General features: G+C 39.3%; 1 protein-coding gene across 1 annotated transcript in view; it reads left to right on the forward strand.

The window, feature by feature from the left end:
* MTHFD2L (methylenetetrahydrofolate dehydrogenase (NADP+ dependent) 2 like) overlaps nt 1-16,129 on the forward strand; it is a 51,829-nt gene extending 35,700 nt beyond the window's left edge. Inside the window, exons 6-8 of the mRNA XM_074992050.1 lie at nt 1,290-1,382; nt 6,786-6,911; nt 16,017-16,129. Coding sequence (XP_074848151.1) covers nt 1,290-1,382; nt 6,786-6,911; nt 16,017-16,129 — 332 coding nt within the window. The remainder of the gene's footprint in view (nt 1-1,289; nt 1,383-6,785; nt 6,912-16,016) is intronic.
* Nucleotides 16,130-19,993: the final 3,864 nt, after the last annotated feature.

Genomic DNA, 19,993 nt, shown 5'->3' on the forward strand with positions numbered 1-19,993 from the left:
ACTGTAATATGAAATTTAAAATAAGACACTGTAGCCAGGGACCTGAGGTGGATGGAGGGTGAAAAACATGGCGTGTAACAGGCTCAGGGTATGCAGAGAAGATAGCAAAGTGAAAGAGAGTTGGCCTTTGCTCATTGTTCCCTTCACGGACTTCCCAGTTATCTCCTCCCTGCTTTTGGAAGACAGTCAGGAAGCTTGTTTAAGAGCAAATAACAGGAGATAGTGGAACAAGGCTTTTCTGCAGCTGCAATGAAAGAAAAGCAGAAATGGAGATCTAGCTCAAGAGTAGCACAAGGCTGTCTCGTCCAACACTCTGACACACACAATTCCATTAATATGGATACCAAAAAGTAGAAAGGAAAATGTCTCCCAAATCTGCTTTTCTTTCACTGCAGCTGCAAAAAAGCCCTGTTCCATTATCTCCTGTTATCTGTGTGGTAGGCTTCCATATTGTTGTCAGAACTCTCAGTAATCCCCATGCAATCCATGCTAGAACAACGGCAGAGCCATGGATGTCCCTTTCTATATGGTGAACCATTTTCAGACCTGAAGGGAAATATCAACAAAAATGAATGTTGCTGCTATTAGTTAATTACCATTGATTTTCCTTTTGTATAGTCAAACCTCTCCAAAACAAACATTAGAAACTAAACTGACCTGCAGGAAATGCAGAGATGTGGAGGTAACTCTGCTCTTTCCTCAGGTTATAGAGATAGGGAAGTCCCTCAGAATTTGTGCCATAAAGAGGCGTATAGTAGGCACAGAAAGCAATGAATGACCAAACAGAGATGAGGAGAAAATTATAAACATAATCCCTTTATATCTAGTGTTCTCGGTTGCGATAAATGAAAGGGTCTTATAAAGTTATCTTCATACCACATTTAGTAGGATAGATACATGAGGCCAGATTCATTCCTACCTAATGCCATGAAGCTCACTGAGGCTAAGCAAGGAAAGAATTTAGTTCACTCTGTTCAAAAACATAACACGTAACCCTGTGCAATTGTTTAAGCCTGATAGTGATGTGGTTGCTCTTTTTTGTTGATGTGAGCAGACAAGCAGTGGCATTCTGCATATGCTGAAAAAGGTATCAGTTCATAAAGAGAGAGAGAGAGAGAGTGTGTGTGTGTGTGTGTGTGTGTGTGTGTGTGTGTGTGTGTGTGTGTGTGTGTGTGTGTGTGTGTGTAAGTAAGTAAAATGACTTATCAGGCCATAAGGCAGGAATTTATTATTAATGAATACTTTTTTGGAATTTTATGAATAACAATTGCAAATATTGTACATTACAGGTGATGCTACAGTGACAATTACTCACAGATACACTCCAAAAGAGCAGCTGAAGATCCATACCCAGCTAGCTGACATTATAATAGTAGCTGCAGGTAAAACTAAACGTCCTTAATATTACAGTGGCAAATGTTGAAAATTCACAAAGTGCTCCGTTTCTACAGCTGTGGCTTTGATATCTGTTTTAAATGTGTTACCTAAGTGGGTTATGATCGTGCTTGCTGAGGGTGCTTCAGTAGGTCTGATTGTTCTGAGTAAAGGAAGAGATTTGGCCTTTAGTTTTCGGCCTTCATATCTGAGGACTCATAAACTAGTTTCTCATCACAAATGACACCTTTCTCTTAAGGAAACTTAAGAGTGAACTCAGAAGTGGAAACTAGTCAGTGCACAGCTTACATGGGTATAATTATATAAACTGCACCATTTTCTGTAAAAATGGTGAGTCATCTGGCTTCTGACAGTATCGTTTCCTTAACAGCTAGAGGCCATGTTTGGATAACAATAGGATCTTTCTTTTGCTATTAGAATTAAGGACGGCCTTGGCAAATTAAATGGCGTTGTTTTGATATTATGTATTATGCATAGTTGTTGCATAAAGAGGTAAATTGAAGAATGGGCTGTAGAAAGAATGGAGTTTCTATAATTAGTAACTGGGAAGTTCAGTGGTTTGATATTACTGAAGATACAGAGATCGAAATATTTGCATTTTGATTTGGCTTTATTATACAAGTAATCAGCTCTGTATGTCAGATGTTTTGTTTTAATCATATTTTTAATATACATCCTAAACAGTTTGGTCAATGTATGTGTAATTCTTCTGCTTTTTTTTCATGATGTTACCATTTTGCTTCCCTCTTCTCTCCTCCATACTCTAAACCACAGGTTGTGCTAACTGCCTTCCAGATGAATAGGGAAAGTATGACTTACTCTGACACTTACGATTGCTGTTTCGATGTAGAATGAGATGCTACTTTCCCTCACAGGCTAAATGTACTTCCTTCTTCACATGCCAGTTTAGGAGTAAGAAAATGAGCTTCGGCCTTGAGTTTATATCTCGCACGTGATAATTTCTAGACTGTGCACTTAACCAGAATTCACAAATTAAAAATAATAATGAATATTGAATCCATTTTCCTTAGATTGTCTGTATAGATAAAAACTACTCAGTAGGTCATCAGAACTTACCATCAGGATTGAACTACAGCTTCTAAACAGCGTTTGTTGCTGGCCATGCATGCAATTAAACTGTATTCAGTATCGATTCAGCGGTACCTGTTCTTTACACTTTTTCTTCATGTTGCCTGTTGGAGGAACATGATCTATTGCTCCTTACACAATATGAGGTATAGCTGGAATGATGAAAAAACCTTGGGCTGGGTTGTGCAAAGTACAGAAAGCCCTGCATTGGGTGTGGCACGGAGTTGCACAGCCCTGGTGGAAGCTCAGGGAGAGAGCACACCTCCGGAAGGTATTATCCCTTTAAGTTTCCCGGAGTTCACAGGAGCTACGTAGACTCCACCTTTCTCTGGGATGGTGCAAGATTCTCACTGATGTGCCTGGCTTGCTCTGCTGCTAGGACAAAGGGAGTTCAGGGCATGAACCTACTTCTTCCCCACCCCTTTTGTGGTGGGACTGCAGCTGTGACAGGCCTGTATATGGGAAGTGCCAGCAGGAGAACCTGTGGAAAGGCCATTTGCAGGTGGCCCCTGGTTTGATATCTTTTCCACAAAATAACACTGTTCATGTTGCCATACTCTATCTTCAGTTTAGTTGTTAGTTTTGGAAGCCTGCACTTTTTCAAGCCAGTTGCTTATTTATTTCCATGGGTGTTCTTATTTCTGATATCTTGCAGAGAAGGGCTCTGTCTAAATTCTGCTTTTTTTTTATGAATGACTTAGCACAGCAATTTCTAGCTCTTGTCCCCTGTTGCCCCTCCTTTACTTAAGCTACATTGATGACATCTTTATCATTTGCACCCACAGTAAAGAGACTCTGGAAGAATTCCACAGAGATCTTTAACAACCTGCATCCTACCATCAATCTCAGCCTTGAATATTCCACACAAGAAATACATTTCCTGGATACTACAGTACAAATCACTGATGACCACATCGACACCACCCTCTACCGGAAACCCACTGACTACTACACTTACCTACCTACCTCCAGCTTCCATCCAGCACACCCACATGATACATCGTTTATCGTCAAGCCCTTAGATATAATCGCATTTGCTTTGATCCTACTGACAGGGGCTGAAAACTACAAGACCTCTACCAAGCATTCATAAAACTTAATTACCCAGCGGAAGAAGTAAACAAAAAAAACAAAAAAAAACAAATTGACAGGTGAATACCCAAAAACCAGCTACTTCAAGATAGGCCCCAAAAGATCAATAACAGAACACCACTTGTCATCACCTGTAGCCCCCAACTCAAACCCCTGCAAGGCATCATTAACAACCTACAACCTATTTTGGACCATGATGCTACACTCCAAAAAGCCCTAGGTGACAGGCCTGCCCTTTCCTATAGACAATCTCCTAACCTAAAAAAGATTCTAACCAGAAATCACGCATTACACCACAGTAGTACTAATCCTGGAACGTTTCCTTGCAACAAACCCTGCTGCTGACTTTATCCACATATTTATTCTGGGGATACCATCACTGGACCTAACCATGTTAGTTACAAAAGCAAAGGCACATTCTTGTGCACTTCCGGCAACATTATATATGCCATTATATGCCAACAATGCCCTGCCACTAAGTACATTGGACAGACCTGGCAAATAAATGGACACAGAGCAAACATCGAGAAATTCAATACACATAAGCTCGTCAGTGAACACTTCAACGGAGTGGGCCATTCTGTTAAAGACCTGAGAGTGTGTGTCGTGGAGCAAAAAGAATTTAAAAACAGATTAGAGTGAGAAATTTTGTGAGTTGGAATTCATATTCAAATTCAACACATTAACACATGGTGTGAACAGAGACATCAATTACCTCATGCATTACTAGGACTGCTTCCCTTCCTTTGATGCTCATAATTATCTCGGGCAACAACTAACATCCCCCAACCCCTCATCCCCCTCCTATGTGTTTGATTTGTCAGGTTTTTATTGCAATTTTATTTATTTATTTATTTATTTATTTATTGGTCCTCTCTACTTATAAATAAAGCAGTAGAAATGTAGCACTTTAAAGACTAACAAAATGATTTATTTGGTGATGAGCTTTCATGGGACAGACCCGCTTCATCAGATGAAGCGGGTCTGTCCCACAAAAGCTCATCACTGAATAAATCATTTTGGTAGTCTTTAAAGTGCTACAATTCTGCCACTTTGTTTTGTTGGAGTACAGACTAACACGGCCCCCTTTCTGTTGTACGTATAAATGTCAGTCTGTAATGGAAATGAGATTGATCTGATGAAGTGGGTTTGTCCCACGAAAGCTCATCACCAAATAAATCATTTTGTTAGTCTTTAAAGTGCTACATTTCTACCCTAGAGCTAACTGCTGTGTGCCTCTTAACATACTTTTCACTTGATTTATCTGGGACGCTGCTGCTCAGGTGGGGAAAGCCGCTTCTCTCCTAATAACAATAACAAAAGCAAGGCATTGCAGCAGCCTCCTTGGTGCTTCCAGGACAGCAGGAGTGCCAGGATTTGTTTTGCCACTGTCTGAAGGCCTGGGACCACAATGGAATTTCTCACCTGGATTTTGCCATCCTTAGTTTTGCTGTGCCCCCAGCAGCACAAGTGTATCAGGTAAGGGGAATGGTCCAGGGTTTTTACTTGTGTTATCTGCCTTTGCCAAGAACACTCTGAGTCCATGAGCTGCTGCAGATCTCTATGCCCTACTTTTGTTATTAGGAGAGAAGCGGCTTTCCCCAGCTCAGCAGCAACTTCCTGGGTTAATCAAGTGAGAAGTACTTTACCATTCCTGCTACGTGAAGTTGAGCTCAGTTTGAAGCAATGGGGTGTTGCTCAGCAGCAGTAGCCCCCACAATCTTTCCAGTGCCCGAGAGACATGCAGGCAGGGCGAGGTGGGGGACAGGGTCAGCCCTCCTCGGCTCCTGGGCTACACCCTCTGCCTTGCTTCATATCAAGGCAAGCAGAAGCGACATGCCAACACTGCTGCTCCAGCGTGCCATCCCCATTCGTGGCTGCTTTTCAGAGGCTTCTTCCAAGCAGAGCTTCTTCTGTGCAAAGCTGGTTGCCGAAAATAATCCCCGAAATTACAGATTGGATCCTAGCAAGCCCCGGAGGAGGCAAACTACAAATGCTTCCCCCCGCCCCCCCGGGCTCGACTCACGTTAATATGAAAACTCGTAAACTGAGTCCATGTAAAGCGAGGGTCTGCTATATTAACATGACCATATTACTAAAGAGTGGCAGAGTCAGACGTGAGCAAAGGTGTCCCCATAACTCATGAAGCAAGTGGCTTCTTATTTTAAAGATGGGTTGTCTTCTCATTTAAAAAGTGGGACATTCCATAATGTGTTTTTATTAGTGATGCCTGGTTGAAGATGTATGCTTAGCATGTAAGTTGAATTTGAGTTTCTCAACTGCTAATGGGCTTCATATCCTGGTAGACTGCACTGCTATAGTACAGCTAGAAGTTGATGAAGGTACATATTACTGAGATCTGCATCCAACAGATCGGAATGCAATCTTCTAACTAGCCATAGGAAGCAGAATAATTCATTAGTGTTACAGAGGACATACTCTGGATATGCTTATTATCAGCAAGGAATCCAAGAGCAAACTTAAAATGTGAACTGACTAACCTGTGTGTGTGTGTGTGTGTGTGTGTGTGTGTTCAGCAAGAGGAAATTGTTTCATAGGTGCAAACTTCTCTGTGTTTACTTCCGCCAGCAGCACAACCTCCACTTGCTCAGGTTCAACCTCAAGCAGTTGCTCATTCATGAGCTAATCTCACTCAAGAGCTGGGTGAGCTTGGTGGTGGTGGTGGTGGTGGTGGTGTCATATGTAGTGAAAGCTAGAATATCTTGAGTCCACAATGTCTTGCTAGATCTTGTAGTAGCTGCATGTAAATGTCAAAGAATTACAAAAGGTTATCTGCTTTTAGAGATAACTGTGTTAGTCTGCATTCTATCAAAACAATTATTTTGTTAATCTTTAAAGTGCTACATGATAGCTTGTTTGTTTTGCTTTTCGAAAAGTAAAATTTGTATTAGCAATGTTTTGTATGTTTTGCACATTATTTAGGTAAATGGCTCTAATGCCAAATACGTAGCAATTAAATATATGAGAAATCAAAGAATCCAGAGATGTGCTGTAGAAACACGATATAACCTAACTGAAATTATTTACTCAGTTTAGACACAGTAGGTTGACATCAGCTTTGTTTCTGACCCCCATAGTGACCAAGAAGCTGAAAAAATAAACCACTTTCCTGCCTTTTCTATAATGAGGAGCAGAAGATGTCTTTCTGTATCTGGATGTGTTAATACAATATTTCTTCATGATTTCAGGTATCCCAAAGTTGATTACAGCTGATATGGTTAAAGAAGGTGCAGCTGTAATTGATGTAGGCATCAACCATCTCCATGACCCTCTGACAGGGAAAACCAAATTAGTAGGGGATGTGGACTTCGAAGGTAAGAACTGAATAAGTTGGATTTAAGGTGTCTGATTATTTGAAATTTGTCAAATCAAATCTTTTCTCCTCATCTGAAGAAGCATATTGAAGAAGTGACTAGTTGCTTCTAAACTTAATAGGTACTTTTATTAAAGAGGCAAAGTATGTTTTCAAAGGAGACTGGTAAGCGTAATTATAAAATGCATGTCAGCACTGATGACAGGTGCAGGGGAAGCTGTGAAATCACCTGCTCCCCAAGTTTCCCAGCTCCCTTTCAGCATCTTGTGTCAATGACCACTGAAGTCCAGTTTACACTACTGCAGGCCATTGATCTAAGTTATACAACTTCAATTACACGAATAACATAGCTGAAGTCAACATACTTAGATCTACTCATCACATTGTCTTCACTGCGGTAAGTCAATGGTAGATGCTGTCCTGTATAATCCACATGTGGTTTTTGTTTAGGTAGAGTATCTGAGCTGATGGGAGAGTTCTTGGTGGTCAGTTTAACATGTCTGTACTAGATGTGAAAAATCAACCCTTTCTGGATCTACCAAGGCTCATTGATCCAGCAGGTGGTGTAGACATTACCTATGAGAGCTGTTTCCAGACCTCAATAGGTTTAGGGACTCCAATTGTGTATGGTATGAACTAGAGTATCACTGGTCAAGCTGCTGTTATCAAGGCTATTTCTGCAGTAGCACTGGCATCTTGTATTTTAAAATGATGATGATTTTGCTTAAGTAATTTTCCGCATGCTAAGACTTGTTACATTGAAATCATTTGATCCTGAAAATATAGGTGCAAATGATCTTAGATCACAAGTGACAATGTGAGCACTGATCTCGTTTTAGTTTCCTTTTTTGTGCAATGCATTGCCAAACATCTGCACAATAGGTCTTCATTGACAGTGTCTGCTCAAGAGAAGCTCTAGACTGGAATAGCAGGATCATTACAGTTCAAAATTTAAAGTTTTTATTGGCAGAGCTACATGTGGGAAGCTTGCACCTAACATTTTGAAGTCCCTCATTTTGATATGCATGGCGTTCATTCACATTTTTTAAATAGTCGAAGCAATACAGGCTCCAAATCCAGCCACACAAATGTATTCAAATTTTTTTTAAAAACTACATAAACTAGATAAAATCCTTCATGCTTCACTCACGCAAAATGATCTATCAAAACAAAAAAGCAGCCAAGGAGCACTTTAAAGACTAACAAAATAATTTATTAAGTGAGCTTTCGTGGGACAGACCCACCACATCTTCAGACCATAGCCATACCAGAACAGAAGAAGTGGGTCTGTCCCACAAAAGCTCACCTAATAAATTATTTTGTTAATCTTTAAAGTGCTACTTGACTGCTTTTTTGTTTTGATAGTATATAGACTACCACGGCTTTCTCTCTGTTACTATTCATAGTGATCTATCAAAGTCAATGAAATTGTTCTCATGAGTAGAGCAACAGGCTTGATCCTAGATATATTTAAGACATGGGCATTTGTATAATGGCTTGTTTAAAATAGCAAAATACAGGCAATTGTTATGAAAATGCTATTGTAATATTGCTCTCTTCACTTTCTGCTTTGTACAGTAGTAAGTAAAGGATAGTAAAATGATACAAGAACTGTTACATAGTTTGTTTGTTTTTTTTCAGAACAACAAAATGCAAAGGAGTATTCCACAAATTGCTAATACAGGCAAATTGTTTCCTTGTATAAACGCATTTTAAATTTGTGTGCTGCTTTCCTCTTGACTTCTTGAAAGATTTGCCTGACACACTTAATATAATATAAAGCTATAGCCGGATGGCCAGGTCGTGCTTCAGTTTATGTGTATGCAGACAGATGGCTGTGCTGTGTGTGTCTTGACAAGTTCCGCTGTGGGTTGTTCCCCAGGATTTTACCTGGGGTGAGGGAAGATCCCAGAAGGAGGGAGGAACTTGTTAAAGTTGGGTTATGCCACTGAAGTTACAGGTAGTGCTTAGCTGCACATTGCCATAGGGAGATTGTTTTGTTTTGATTAATGATTTGGTGAAACTTTCACCGATACTAGTGAGCCAGCAACAATCTGATGCATATAGACTGTAAAGTAAAACATTTACTTGTAAATTATTAGCAGTTAAGAATAGAGCAAACCATTCTATCAAGTCAAAAAGCAGTCAAGTAGCACTTTAAAGACTAGCAAAATGGTTTATTAGGTGAGCTTTCGTGGGACAGACCCACTTCTTCAGACCATAGCCAGACCAGAACAGACTCAATATTTAAGGCACAGAGAACCAAAAACAGTAGGCAAGGAGGACAAATCAGAAAAAGATAATCAAGGTGAGCAAATCAGAGAGTGGAGGGGTGGGGGGGGAAGGTCAAGAATTAGACTGAGCCATACTTGTCCTCCTTGCTTACTGTTTTTGGTTCTCTGTGCCTTAAATATTGAGTCTGTTCTGGTCTGGCTATGGTCTGAAGAAGTGGGTCTGTCCCACGAATGCTCACCTAATAAACCATTTTGCTGGTCTTTAAAGTGCTACTTGACTGCTTTTTGTTTTGATGGTGTATAGACTAGCACAGCTTCCTCTTTGTTACCATTCTATCAAGTGTGATTATCATATCGTATATTCTATCTGAGTTATTAAATATTTGCATTTCATTTAACGTACTTAAGTTACGTGTGCTTTAACAGATAGTATCCTGAATTGAGTAAAGTATCATGCTGAGATTAAATTAAGGATTCCCTGAATTATAATTGTTTAATATAGAAATCTGACCACTTGGCTGAATGCATATTTATACACATCAGATTTTTTTTTAACGTTAAGTGTTCAATGTTTTGAACAGCCAGCAGCAATATGCAGTTACAATTTAGAGTCGTCATGCTTCATCCTGCCACCCTAGGTGATCTCAGCAGTTCCCTACTATTAATCTGCCCTTTCTGTAGAAAAATATGCACTGAAGTTTAAAGCAGGACATTAACTGTCATTTGCTAATACAAATTTATATTTCCTTTATAAGAAAAATGTATAAATGTGACTTGGATTAATCAAGCAGTATGCTTTTTGGTCACATGTGGTGTTAATGCCCTTTAATGATAGAGTAGAAACTTCAGTTGCCGTATCACAATAAACATCTTAGATTCCCTGCTCTGAAAATACTGAAAGATGCTATTTTAAAGTAAAATAAGCTTTTAATGCTTTAAAAGTACACAGTGGGGCAAACTCCCACCTTTGATGGATGGAGTTCAAGATGGCTCTCTAGCGCTGGTTTTGAATGCTTTACAAAGTTTTACTTTATGGTTCTCATAAAGTTTCTCTATGCTCAATGAAACTACAGTAAAACAAATCTTTCAAGCTTCAAATCTGAGCAGAGATAAGTATCAGGATGAGGTGGGTGTTCATATATCTCCCTGGACTATAAGGAAAAACAGATGTCTGATGGAACTCAAAGGAAGCAAACATTTGAATGGTAATAGGGAATAGCTGTGCAACAAATAAAATATTGTATGATTAGCTTGTGGCACAGAGTGCCATTAAAGTAAATAGCTTAGTAAATTTCAAAAGACTAATGTGCATTTTGGGGCTGCTATGCTGCACTCTATCATGTACCAGGTGTTTCGGGTACATGAATTCATGTCAAAGGGGCTAATCACTGTTTGAATTTTTACGTATTCCCCCTTTTTAGTCCTGGGAGAAGTTTTCAAAACCACCTAAGGGGCTTCCACTGGCTGTTAGTGAAACATGGGCTCCTATAGTTCCTAGAGCAGCCAGCCCTCAGTGCTACTCAGATTGCAGCCCTTCCTCCCTCTCCACGCCCCTGCCCAAGCCGTACAACCCAGCACTGCTGTAGCACTTCAAAGTTGAGGTTCCTTCCTTCTTCCAGAGTCCATGGTATCATAGACTTGGCAGGAAGGCTGCAGCAGAGCCTGCATATGTCAATAAGCATTTTGTATCAGATAGTAAATTCAATGGTTGCAACAGTTTTTTTGAAGTACCTGTAACATATTTTCTATGCAAAACATCTAGAGTTACAGACAATGCAGAGATACACATCATAGCTCCATGAGGGACTCTGTTCTAGGCTGTTTTTAGCTGGTACAAGTACAGTGCCAATGTGAAATCAGGCCTGACTCTTTCCATCCAGATTATGTCTTTAACTGCTGTTGACTCTGAACTAAATTTAATCCTAGTATAAACAGCTGTTATCCATTGCCATCAGTGTGTGTGCAAATGCTCACTTTGGCTCTGTACTCTTACTACAACCCAAACCTAATAAATCCATTGTTATAGTCAGTCATTCCTCAAACTCACTCAAGTGGTCCTGGTGTGTTTTGGATTGGCCACTTTGGACCAAAAGAAAACGCCACTTTTGAAGGCAGTCAGAGCTGCAAGCACTCTGAACTTCTTTGGGAGCGAAGGCCTGATTTTTCGGAACACACTTCTGTTGGTCTAGCTCTGTAGCATGAGGTGTAACCCAGACAGGGTTGGGCTGGCAACATCCCTATACTGACAAAACTGCTCTTTTGCCATTATAGATTATTAGCCCTCCCCTTTTACCCACACTCCTTTACTCCCAAACCAACTAAGATAAAAGCTCCGCATTGCCAATATAAGCTGACTTCCAACTAGGAGCAATTTGCCAGGCTGGTATACCAGTGCAGCCAGACCAGCAAAGCACTCTTTGTGTAAACATCAAAACAAAAAAGCAGTCACGTAGCACTTTCAAGACTAACAAAATATGTATTAGGTGATGAGCTTTTGTGGGACAGACCCACTTCTTCTCTCAAAAGCTCATCACCTAACAAATTATTTTGTTAGTCTTGAAAGTACTACATGACTGCTTTTCTGTTTTGATAGAACACAGACTAACACGGCAACCTCTGTGTCACTGTTCAACTTGTGTAAATGTGTCCTACATGTCTGAATGAGGGCATTCAACATTAGTGGATATTTTGAAAATCTGGACATTATCTGCAAGCAGCTCTTTCATGTGGATTGAGGTGCTTGGCTGTGGAGCATCCTATACACTGCAGGTCAGGTTGAGCCTATGTGTTTGCTCTGTCAGAGCAAAGTATGCTCAATACATGAGATTACATGTTGACCTAAACATACACAAATCTGTAACCTCCTCCTACAAACCAGAACTTCCTTTCCACCCATGGGAGGAGTAGAGTTAATATGGGGCAAACAATGAATGATTCTTCCCAGTTACTTCACAGGACACCTACATATCGTGGTGCTAGACACTGCAGAAATAGCTGGCTAGCTAGATCAGAGAAGATAGACGAATGCCAGCCCATAAAAGCTGTTCTGACTTTCACCTATGTAAATCAGAAGTTGTTCCATTAGGAACAATGGAGTTCCACTGGTGTGGAACACCTGTACAAAAATGGTGAATCAGCCTAGATGTTCTCATAGGGAAAGAAATAGTACTGTGTGTGAAATATTTAATAAAAAATACATTTTAAATTAATGAGAATTTGGAGCCAATAACATGCTAAATATAATGTTTGTGCCAAGGTGCTATTGTGACTATTGTACATAGATCGAGATGTGTCTTTTAGCTACAAAAGTTGCAGACTGCTCCTTGAGACACTTCCCATACATGTGCAGTTCAAAGACTGAAGCTATATTTGTATCTGGCTGTTGCTCACAAGAGTGAATCTAGTTGGTTACCATAAAAGCACTGTCATGTACTCTTAGTTTGCGTGTTTAATCCTCTAAGATATCTGAACTCTTTAACTCTAAAGGAACCTAGCAGATGAAGTCTGTTTCCAAAGTAGGGGATCCTGTTTTTCAAGGAAAGCTCTAGAGAAGCTGCAAAATGACAACTCATTCACCCTTAGGCACTTAATTAGAATACTGGCATTTTCCAGATGGCCAAATAAATGCTCAGGGCACTGTGTGTTACAAGACTCTCCTTGCAGTTAAAGCAGATCCTGGAGATGATAATATTATGTCCCCTAAAAGTGAAGGTGAGACAAAGTAATAGACAACGTAACATCGCATTTGCTGATGTTTGGTTTGTCCTATCCAAACACCATCTCAGAAACTGTACATTGACTTGTGCTTCACAGTCAACCCAAACTTACATTAGAACTTCCAGGGCTAAATTTTCAGATCTGGGCACCACAGTTTGTCTGCAGTAAACAGATCCCACACATCCACATTTACCCCACCAGAGAGGGATTTATTTACCAAGCTGCCATCGCTCTTCGCAAGGACAGACTTATTTTTAGATGGCTTTACTTAGGCCAAGTCTACACTGGCACTTTGCAGTGCCTTTGCTTTCTGGCCTAGATGCATGAAAAAAACCCTCATACCCCCAGCCTAGTGCAACAGGTCACAGAGCTGTAAAGCACCAATGTGAACCAGGCTGCGGTGCTGGGAGCTGTGCACGTTTAGCTACTCCCCATGTATAGGAGGGTCATACAGTGCACTGAGAGAGCTGTCTCTCAGTGCTTGTGCCATGGCCACGCTTTCAATTTAAAGCACAGTTGTTCATTTTAAAAATGCGGCCTGGGGGTTGCCCTTTGCAAACTGCCCCCGTGTAGCTACTTACGTAAAGCAGTGTAACAATAAACCTTTAACCCATTCTGCAGGGTAATGTTATTGACATACAAACAGTGTATCAATAGGAACTGCCCATAATCTGGAAAAATCAGGATCACATATGCTTAGCCCTAACAGGGGCACCAGGACTGCAGATAATTAATACTATGCATGATCTTCATTGTTAAGCTTTCTACAGGAAAAAACAGTTTTCAAGTTAGAGGTTGTATCTCTTTGTAAATAAGATGGTATACATTGTATTCTAAATAGTGCCACAGGGAAATCCATGAAATACTATCATTTAGAAACAAATTGGTTTCCATTTGAGATACATCCTGTTTTTAATTAATATTCTCTTTCTCCCCAAAACAGGATAACCGTTTTGCTATGTCCTAAGATTGCTTCAGGTGTGGGTAGAGTTCCATTCACTGATTATGACATTGATTGGGAGATTATGACATCGATTGGGAGAGTGCAACATGTAACCCACACACTTGGTGGGTGTGATTCACCATCCCATGTAGTGGCACTTAGCCCACTTACAGAGAGAGAGAATGAGTGTCCTAAACAGCCATAATCAATAGCCAGCTGGCTTTTAGCTGAGGCACTGAGCTCCAGAGGTTCCAGTTTTGGATCCACACATACCAAATGAAATCAATAAATGATTATAAGTAGTAAAATTATAAACGAAGTAAAGAAAGGGAAAATGATGTGTCCAACAATTTTAAGTGACTCATTTCATCAAATTCGTTCTTCTTGTATAATGTAACTATCAAAAAAAAAAAACCCACATTGCACTTTGTTTACCTTTTGAAAAGCTTTTAACAGTTCTGGTGGCATCAATCAATTGAATAATGAAAATCCACTATTAATTACCACTATTAGACTTTATCTCATTAAGGGCCTGATTTGGAGCTACTGAAATCAATGGGAACTTTGTTGGTTATGTCGGCATCTCATCCAAACCACAAAAAACATAGGTTGAGCCTCTCTAATCTGGAACTCTCTCATCTAGAAACATCCATAATCCAGCATGATTTTAGTTAGCAAGATGACACTTATTATGGGTGTAGCTAAGTTTCCCATGGTCCCATAAAGTTTGTTTCCAGCAACCAGTCCTGGCTCTCAGTGTTCTGTGCTGTTATTTAGTGCTAATTTACTCCTAAATGTCTTCAAAGAGCCCAGTAAGAAGTGGAAGGTTTGATAGTGCCCTAGACAATATTAACCTTCAGTGGTCTGGCAAATTCTCTTGTTCGGAACCAGTCATGTCCCAAGGGTACCAGATGAGAGGTTCAGTCTATAGTGTGGTGATGTATCTTCATCTGTAATTAGCTGTTTGTTGCATTAAAACTAGAAAATTAATATTTCGTCAGACTAATAGCAACCCTTCATTTCCTCCCTCACAGTGGCTCTTCTTCCAAGAGGTTAACAACTGAGCACCAGATGTATTTAAATTTAATTTTATTCCTCATATTTTAGCTGCCTAATTTTGTAGCCCTTAATCTCCATGGATGTCATGTAATGTTTAATTTGAAAATAATGGTGCAATTTTAGCCCATTATTGACTTTAGTGGGATAGTCTCATTCACCTCAAAGGTGAACATGGTCAAATTACTTAAGAGCCAGCACTGTCACTTCTGAAGCTGGGAGTGGGGGGATGAAGATGTACAACCTGAAAAAAAATAACAAGCTCTACCGCATTCTGGACAGTTGTGCGCAGAAGTAGACATGCCATAAAGAATGATGAGAATTAGCACATAATTTATTGACTTGTGTCATTTGATGAGTTTCAGAAAGTTAAGTGAATCCCTTATAAATGGTGAACTTGGAGTCCCATTTGCTAACCTTATGCATAATATGTAAGTAGCACATTGTGTCAAGAAATTTCATCTCCCCGTGCCAACAGGTTAACGCAACACTGTTGTCCATTTCACCTGTATACTTAAAGGCGGTTTTTAAATGTCCTGGATGCTGACAATTGTGTTTCTCATGAATAATGAAAGAAGTCTCAACTCAGTGTAAAGTTTCAAGGCTTCTGACTGGGCTGTTGGTGTAGTTTTCAGCAGTTTCTTTGACTTGAAACTTCACTGGGACTCTAAACAGGCATATGGGTCCTGTCTGCACACATAGTCTCCTCTGCAGAAACTGATCATGTAACACTGATAACCTCATGAGAATTTATTACTTGAGCCACTGGATATGTTCAGCCCCAAGTTTGTCCTTTTGTTCTTATCCCAGATCTCTAAGCCATGTTAGCCAGTAAATTCCTCTCTTTTTACTCCTCCCTTTCTGTTTTTGGGCACTAAGTATTCTGGCCACAGGCTAGAGTGGAGTGGGGTTGAACACAGAGGGCTCAATCATCAGCTGCAGCCCTGCTGTTTGTTCCTTTTCAAAACTGTGGTGGTGGAAGTCCAGCTGTTACTCCATCCCCCAGACACAGGTTTGAAATTCCCAGTGTTTCTTGAGGTGTGCTACTGATTTCCGGCTGATGACACAATAAATATCATGGCTTTTGAAAATGTATTGTTTGGAAATATTTTACAGTAGTATCTTTTTTTTTTTTCTGTTTTTCTGTTTATATTAGAGGTAAAGAAGAAAGCTGGCTTTATCACTCCTGTCCCTGGAGGAGTAGGACCTATGACTGTTGCCATGCTGTTGAAAAACACGCTCATTACTGCTAAAAAACTCATTTACTAGCAACCTACCACTACACTATAAAATGAGTCCAAGTCATTCTATTTATTGGTGCACAAAGTGTTTATTTTTACTACAAAGATATTTATTTCTACATTGTATTTATTTTTTCATGTAAAATATTATGACTCTGCTTTACAAAGTATTACAATACCTTATGTTACCTCCTGCAGCTGAATTGTGAGTAAAACAAAGCACAGTGACAGCTTTCACATGTGTATTGTTGTGTGGGTCAATCTTATTTATAAAGGGAAATAAAAGGATTCACAGTAAAATCTTCAGAAGCATCTAATTCCTCGTTTCAAAAGTGACTTAATCTGTTAGGACCCTAATCATCATTGAAAGTTAATGAAGTTTATGCCTCTAAGTGCTTTTTGAAAATTGAATTTAGGCTCCCAGCTTATTTACAGACTCTTGAAAATTTTATTCTAAATCTTGAATTCCATGCAAATCAAGTTTTGCGTGCACAAGGAATGCAAGATTCAGACCTAAGATTCAGCTGCATGCCAGTCATGCAGAAATCATAAAGGGCTCACGTTTGCCATTTTTAATATTAAAATAAACTTATGCACAAAAGACCAAATTCTGACCTTCTGTATGTACCCAAAAATAAGAGGGAGCTATGTGCCCTGGAATGGAAATCAGAATCTGTCTCCTTCAAAATCTGGGCTTTGTTAGATAACTACATTGATACACATGTGGTGTGATGTGTTTCATGTTGATCATGCTCACTGTTTGATGTGCCATGATCCTACAATGTGACCCTGCCTGGATCACTAGTCTTAACAGGATCAGGACTGGGATAATAAGTGTGTAGAAAAACCTACTATGGAAATGTCACTGGTAACATAAAGAGGAGAAGAAGATTCTCCAGAATGAAATAGCTGTATTAAAACTATGAACCTACATTCCCCCCTCCCTCCTGAGATCAGTTTATGTTCTTAATCTCTGCCCAATCCTAGTCCCATGGAAGTTTCATTATTAACTTCAGTGACCACAGTCACTTACAGAAGAGTGATACTGAAGAGTAACTAAACAGAAGAGTGATACTGAGAAGAGGACACTATTGCTATAAAATAAAAGATAAACTTGGGAAAACAGGGAATATTTATCTGCATGCAAAGAAGGAAGAAATGCTGATACTCACTTACTCATTCAATGGGAGAGGGAGTTTGCTCTAAAGATAGATTAAAGCAGCATTTCTCAAACTAATGTGACCATGGAACACTTTTGGGCTTGGAAGATATGGATGAAATACATACATGCTGGTTGGGTAAGGGGCAGTGCAGGGTCTCATACCAAAAAATTACCGCATGTACAGTTCAAAAGTTGATTTTAAAGAGTTAGGGGTTTTCAGATGTCTTTTTTTTTTTACCAAGAACAAAAAATAACTGAGAAAATCATCTGAATGAACAACTAATGTCCTTCTGATAGGAGGACAGTTAGCAACCCTACAATTAAGTATAAAAATTAAAAAAGGATGATGTCCTTCCTTAAAGCTTAAAAACATTTTTAGGAAAAAGAAATGCAAAACAAATTAGACATGGAAAAATATTTTTAAATTTTGTGTTTTTATAAATTTTGTTAGTTTTACAGAAAACTACTGGAAAATAAATATAACATTTGACTGTATTTTAATGGGAAGAGTGTGTTTACATCTTTCAATCACAATCCACTTAATATTAGGAACGATGCTGGAGTGTTGGCTGCTCATATCAGGTGCTGCATCACTTGATTTCTGTGAACACGACTCATGCTAAAACAATCCGAACGACTTTGATTGTTTTTGCACGAGTCACATAATGATGCTATTATGATTGTGTTATAAATATTAATATCCCTACAATCTAAATACTATTCAAATACCTTAGTATTTTTGATACACACATAATTTAATATTTTAGAAGGAAAAACATCATTAGCGTCAACATTTTTTCATGGAACATCTATTCACATCGCAGGGAACACCAGTGTTCCACGGAACACAGTTTGGGAAACACTGGATTAGAGTAAACGAATTGTAAAAATTCAAAATGGGAGTGTAAGTAAGTACAAATAATAAGCCATTCTGATGATGATTATTGTCCATATTATTAATACAGAGTGCCCACTCCAGCTCCCACTAAAGTCAGTGGGAGTCAGGATGGGATATTGTTTACATGAACCTCAGTTTGATAGTTTTGATTATTTACACTGATGTTTGCCAGTAGTTTGTAGAATATGTAAATGAAAAAAGCCCAAATAAAATGCTGAATATTTCTTCAATTAAAAATGTGCTTTCTAAATAAAAAGTTGGAAAATTACATTTGTACTGATTTTTTACAGCAGTTTTTTTCTGTTTTGTTTTTAAATGCGAAATGCCTGATATTTGCTTTAAAGGTACACAAAATACAAAAAAAAAGGAAAGCATATATACGTCGTCTAACATTTTTCTATGTATTTAGAAAAATTAATGGGTGCCAAAATAGTATAAACCAATTAAACAAAATTGGTCTGCCAAACGAAGAGAATAAAATACTAATATTTATAATGTGGTTTAACAGGGAGAACATTTGAAGTCTCAGAATAAACAGTGTCAACAACCATGTACAAGTAAAGCCCCAGTCCTGCAGACAATAAAGCTTTGTTGACATTAGCACTTTTGTGTGCAAAACTTTTGTCAGTTACGGGTGTGAAAAAACATACCCCAGACTGACACAGGTTTCTCCAAGTGCATCTCTTGTCAGCCTAGCTATCACTGCTCATTGGGGGTGGTTTAATTATTCTGGCAGGAGGCCTCTATCCTGTACCACTGTTAAGTGTAGGTATAGCCTTAGGCATATGCTTAAATTTAAACACACACATAAGTGTTTGGAGGATCAGGAAAAATCCTATTGAATCTACTGGTAATGAAGAAGCCATCTTGTGGGTACTAGTATAGTTAAGTTTCTATTGGAAGGGTGCATGGATAAGTGGGTGGACGGATAGATATAGAAAACAAAGCTTGCTTGGCTCAGCTGTCCTCGTGAGTTGGGATTTATTATCCAGGGTTACACACCCAGATAGAGAACAAAACTTGCACCCCACATATGTGCATGTGTGCAGTGACTGAAAAACTGGAGAAGGTAAAAACCTACTGACTATAATGGATTCCCAGGAGTGTGAATTAGAATTGGCAAAACTAGCATGCATTTCTCTCCTGACAAGCAATGTTCCTGGATCTAGTCCCATGCATTGCTGAGAGGAGCACAACACAGGTGAATAACCTGAGACAGTGAGACATGTTAAGGATGTACCACAATATATTTACATGGTGAAATGTTAATCCCTCACACTCACTCTGTTATGGAAGTGGCTGTTAATATTTTGTGAAGATAACATTGTGCAAGAGAAGCAATGGGACTAATTAAAAATATAAATGCTTTGCTGGATCTGGGCCCACTGTATTTTAAACCATACATCTGATTAAATTAGTGACCCTGGCAAGGACTAGTCAATTGTAAATCCTAACAGAAATGCAATTGATGTACCATCTTCTAGATGTCTTATCCATCTTAGGTACTTACATGGTTCCTAGTGCCCTTTTGGCCTGAGCTGCCTTATATGCAGCCAGTGGTGGGGTGGTCTCCCATTGTTTCAGCTATCACTAAACAAAAGGATATTTCATTGCTTCCTTATTTAGCTTGCATGAGAGGTGACTAGCACTCCCGTTATCTTCAGAGAGATTGACGACTTCAGTATGTTCAGACAGCGCCTTACCGACTGGCACGTCCATCCTGTCCAGTAGTAGTACAAGACCTGCCTCCATAATGCAAGCCATGTAGAAATTATCTCATATTTTTGAATTGTACATATATTTCTTTTCATTGACTTCCACTTCACTGCACC

The sequence above is a fragment of the Carettochelys insculpta genome, chromosome 4 (assembly GCF_033958435.1).
Source record: "Carettochelys insculpta isolate YL-2023 chromosome 4, ASM3395843v1, whole genome shotgun sequence".
NCBI classification, from domain to species: Eukaryota; Metazoa; Chordata; order Testudines; family Carettochelyidae; genus Carettochelys; species Carettochelys insculpta.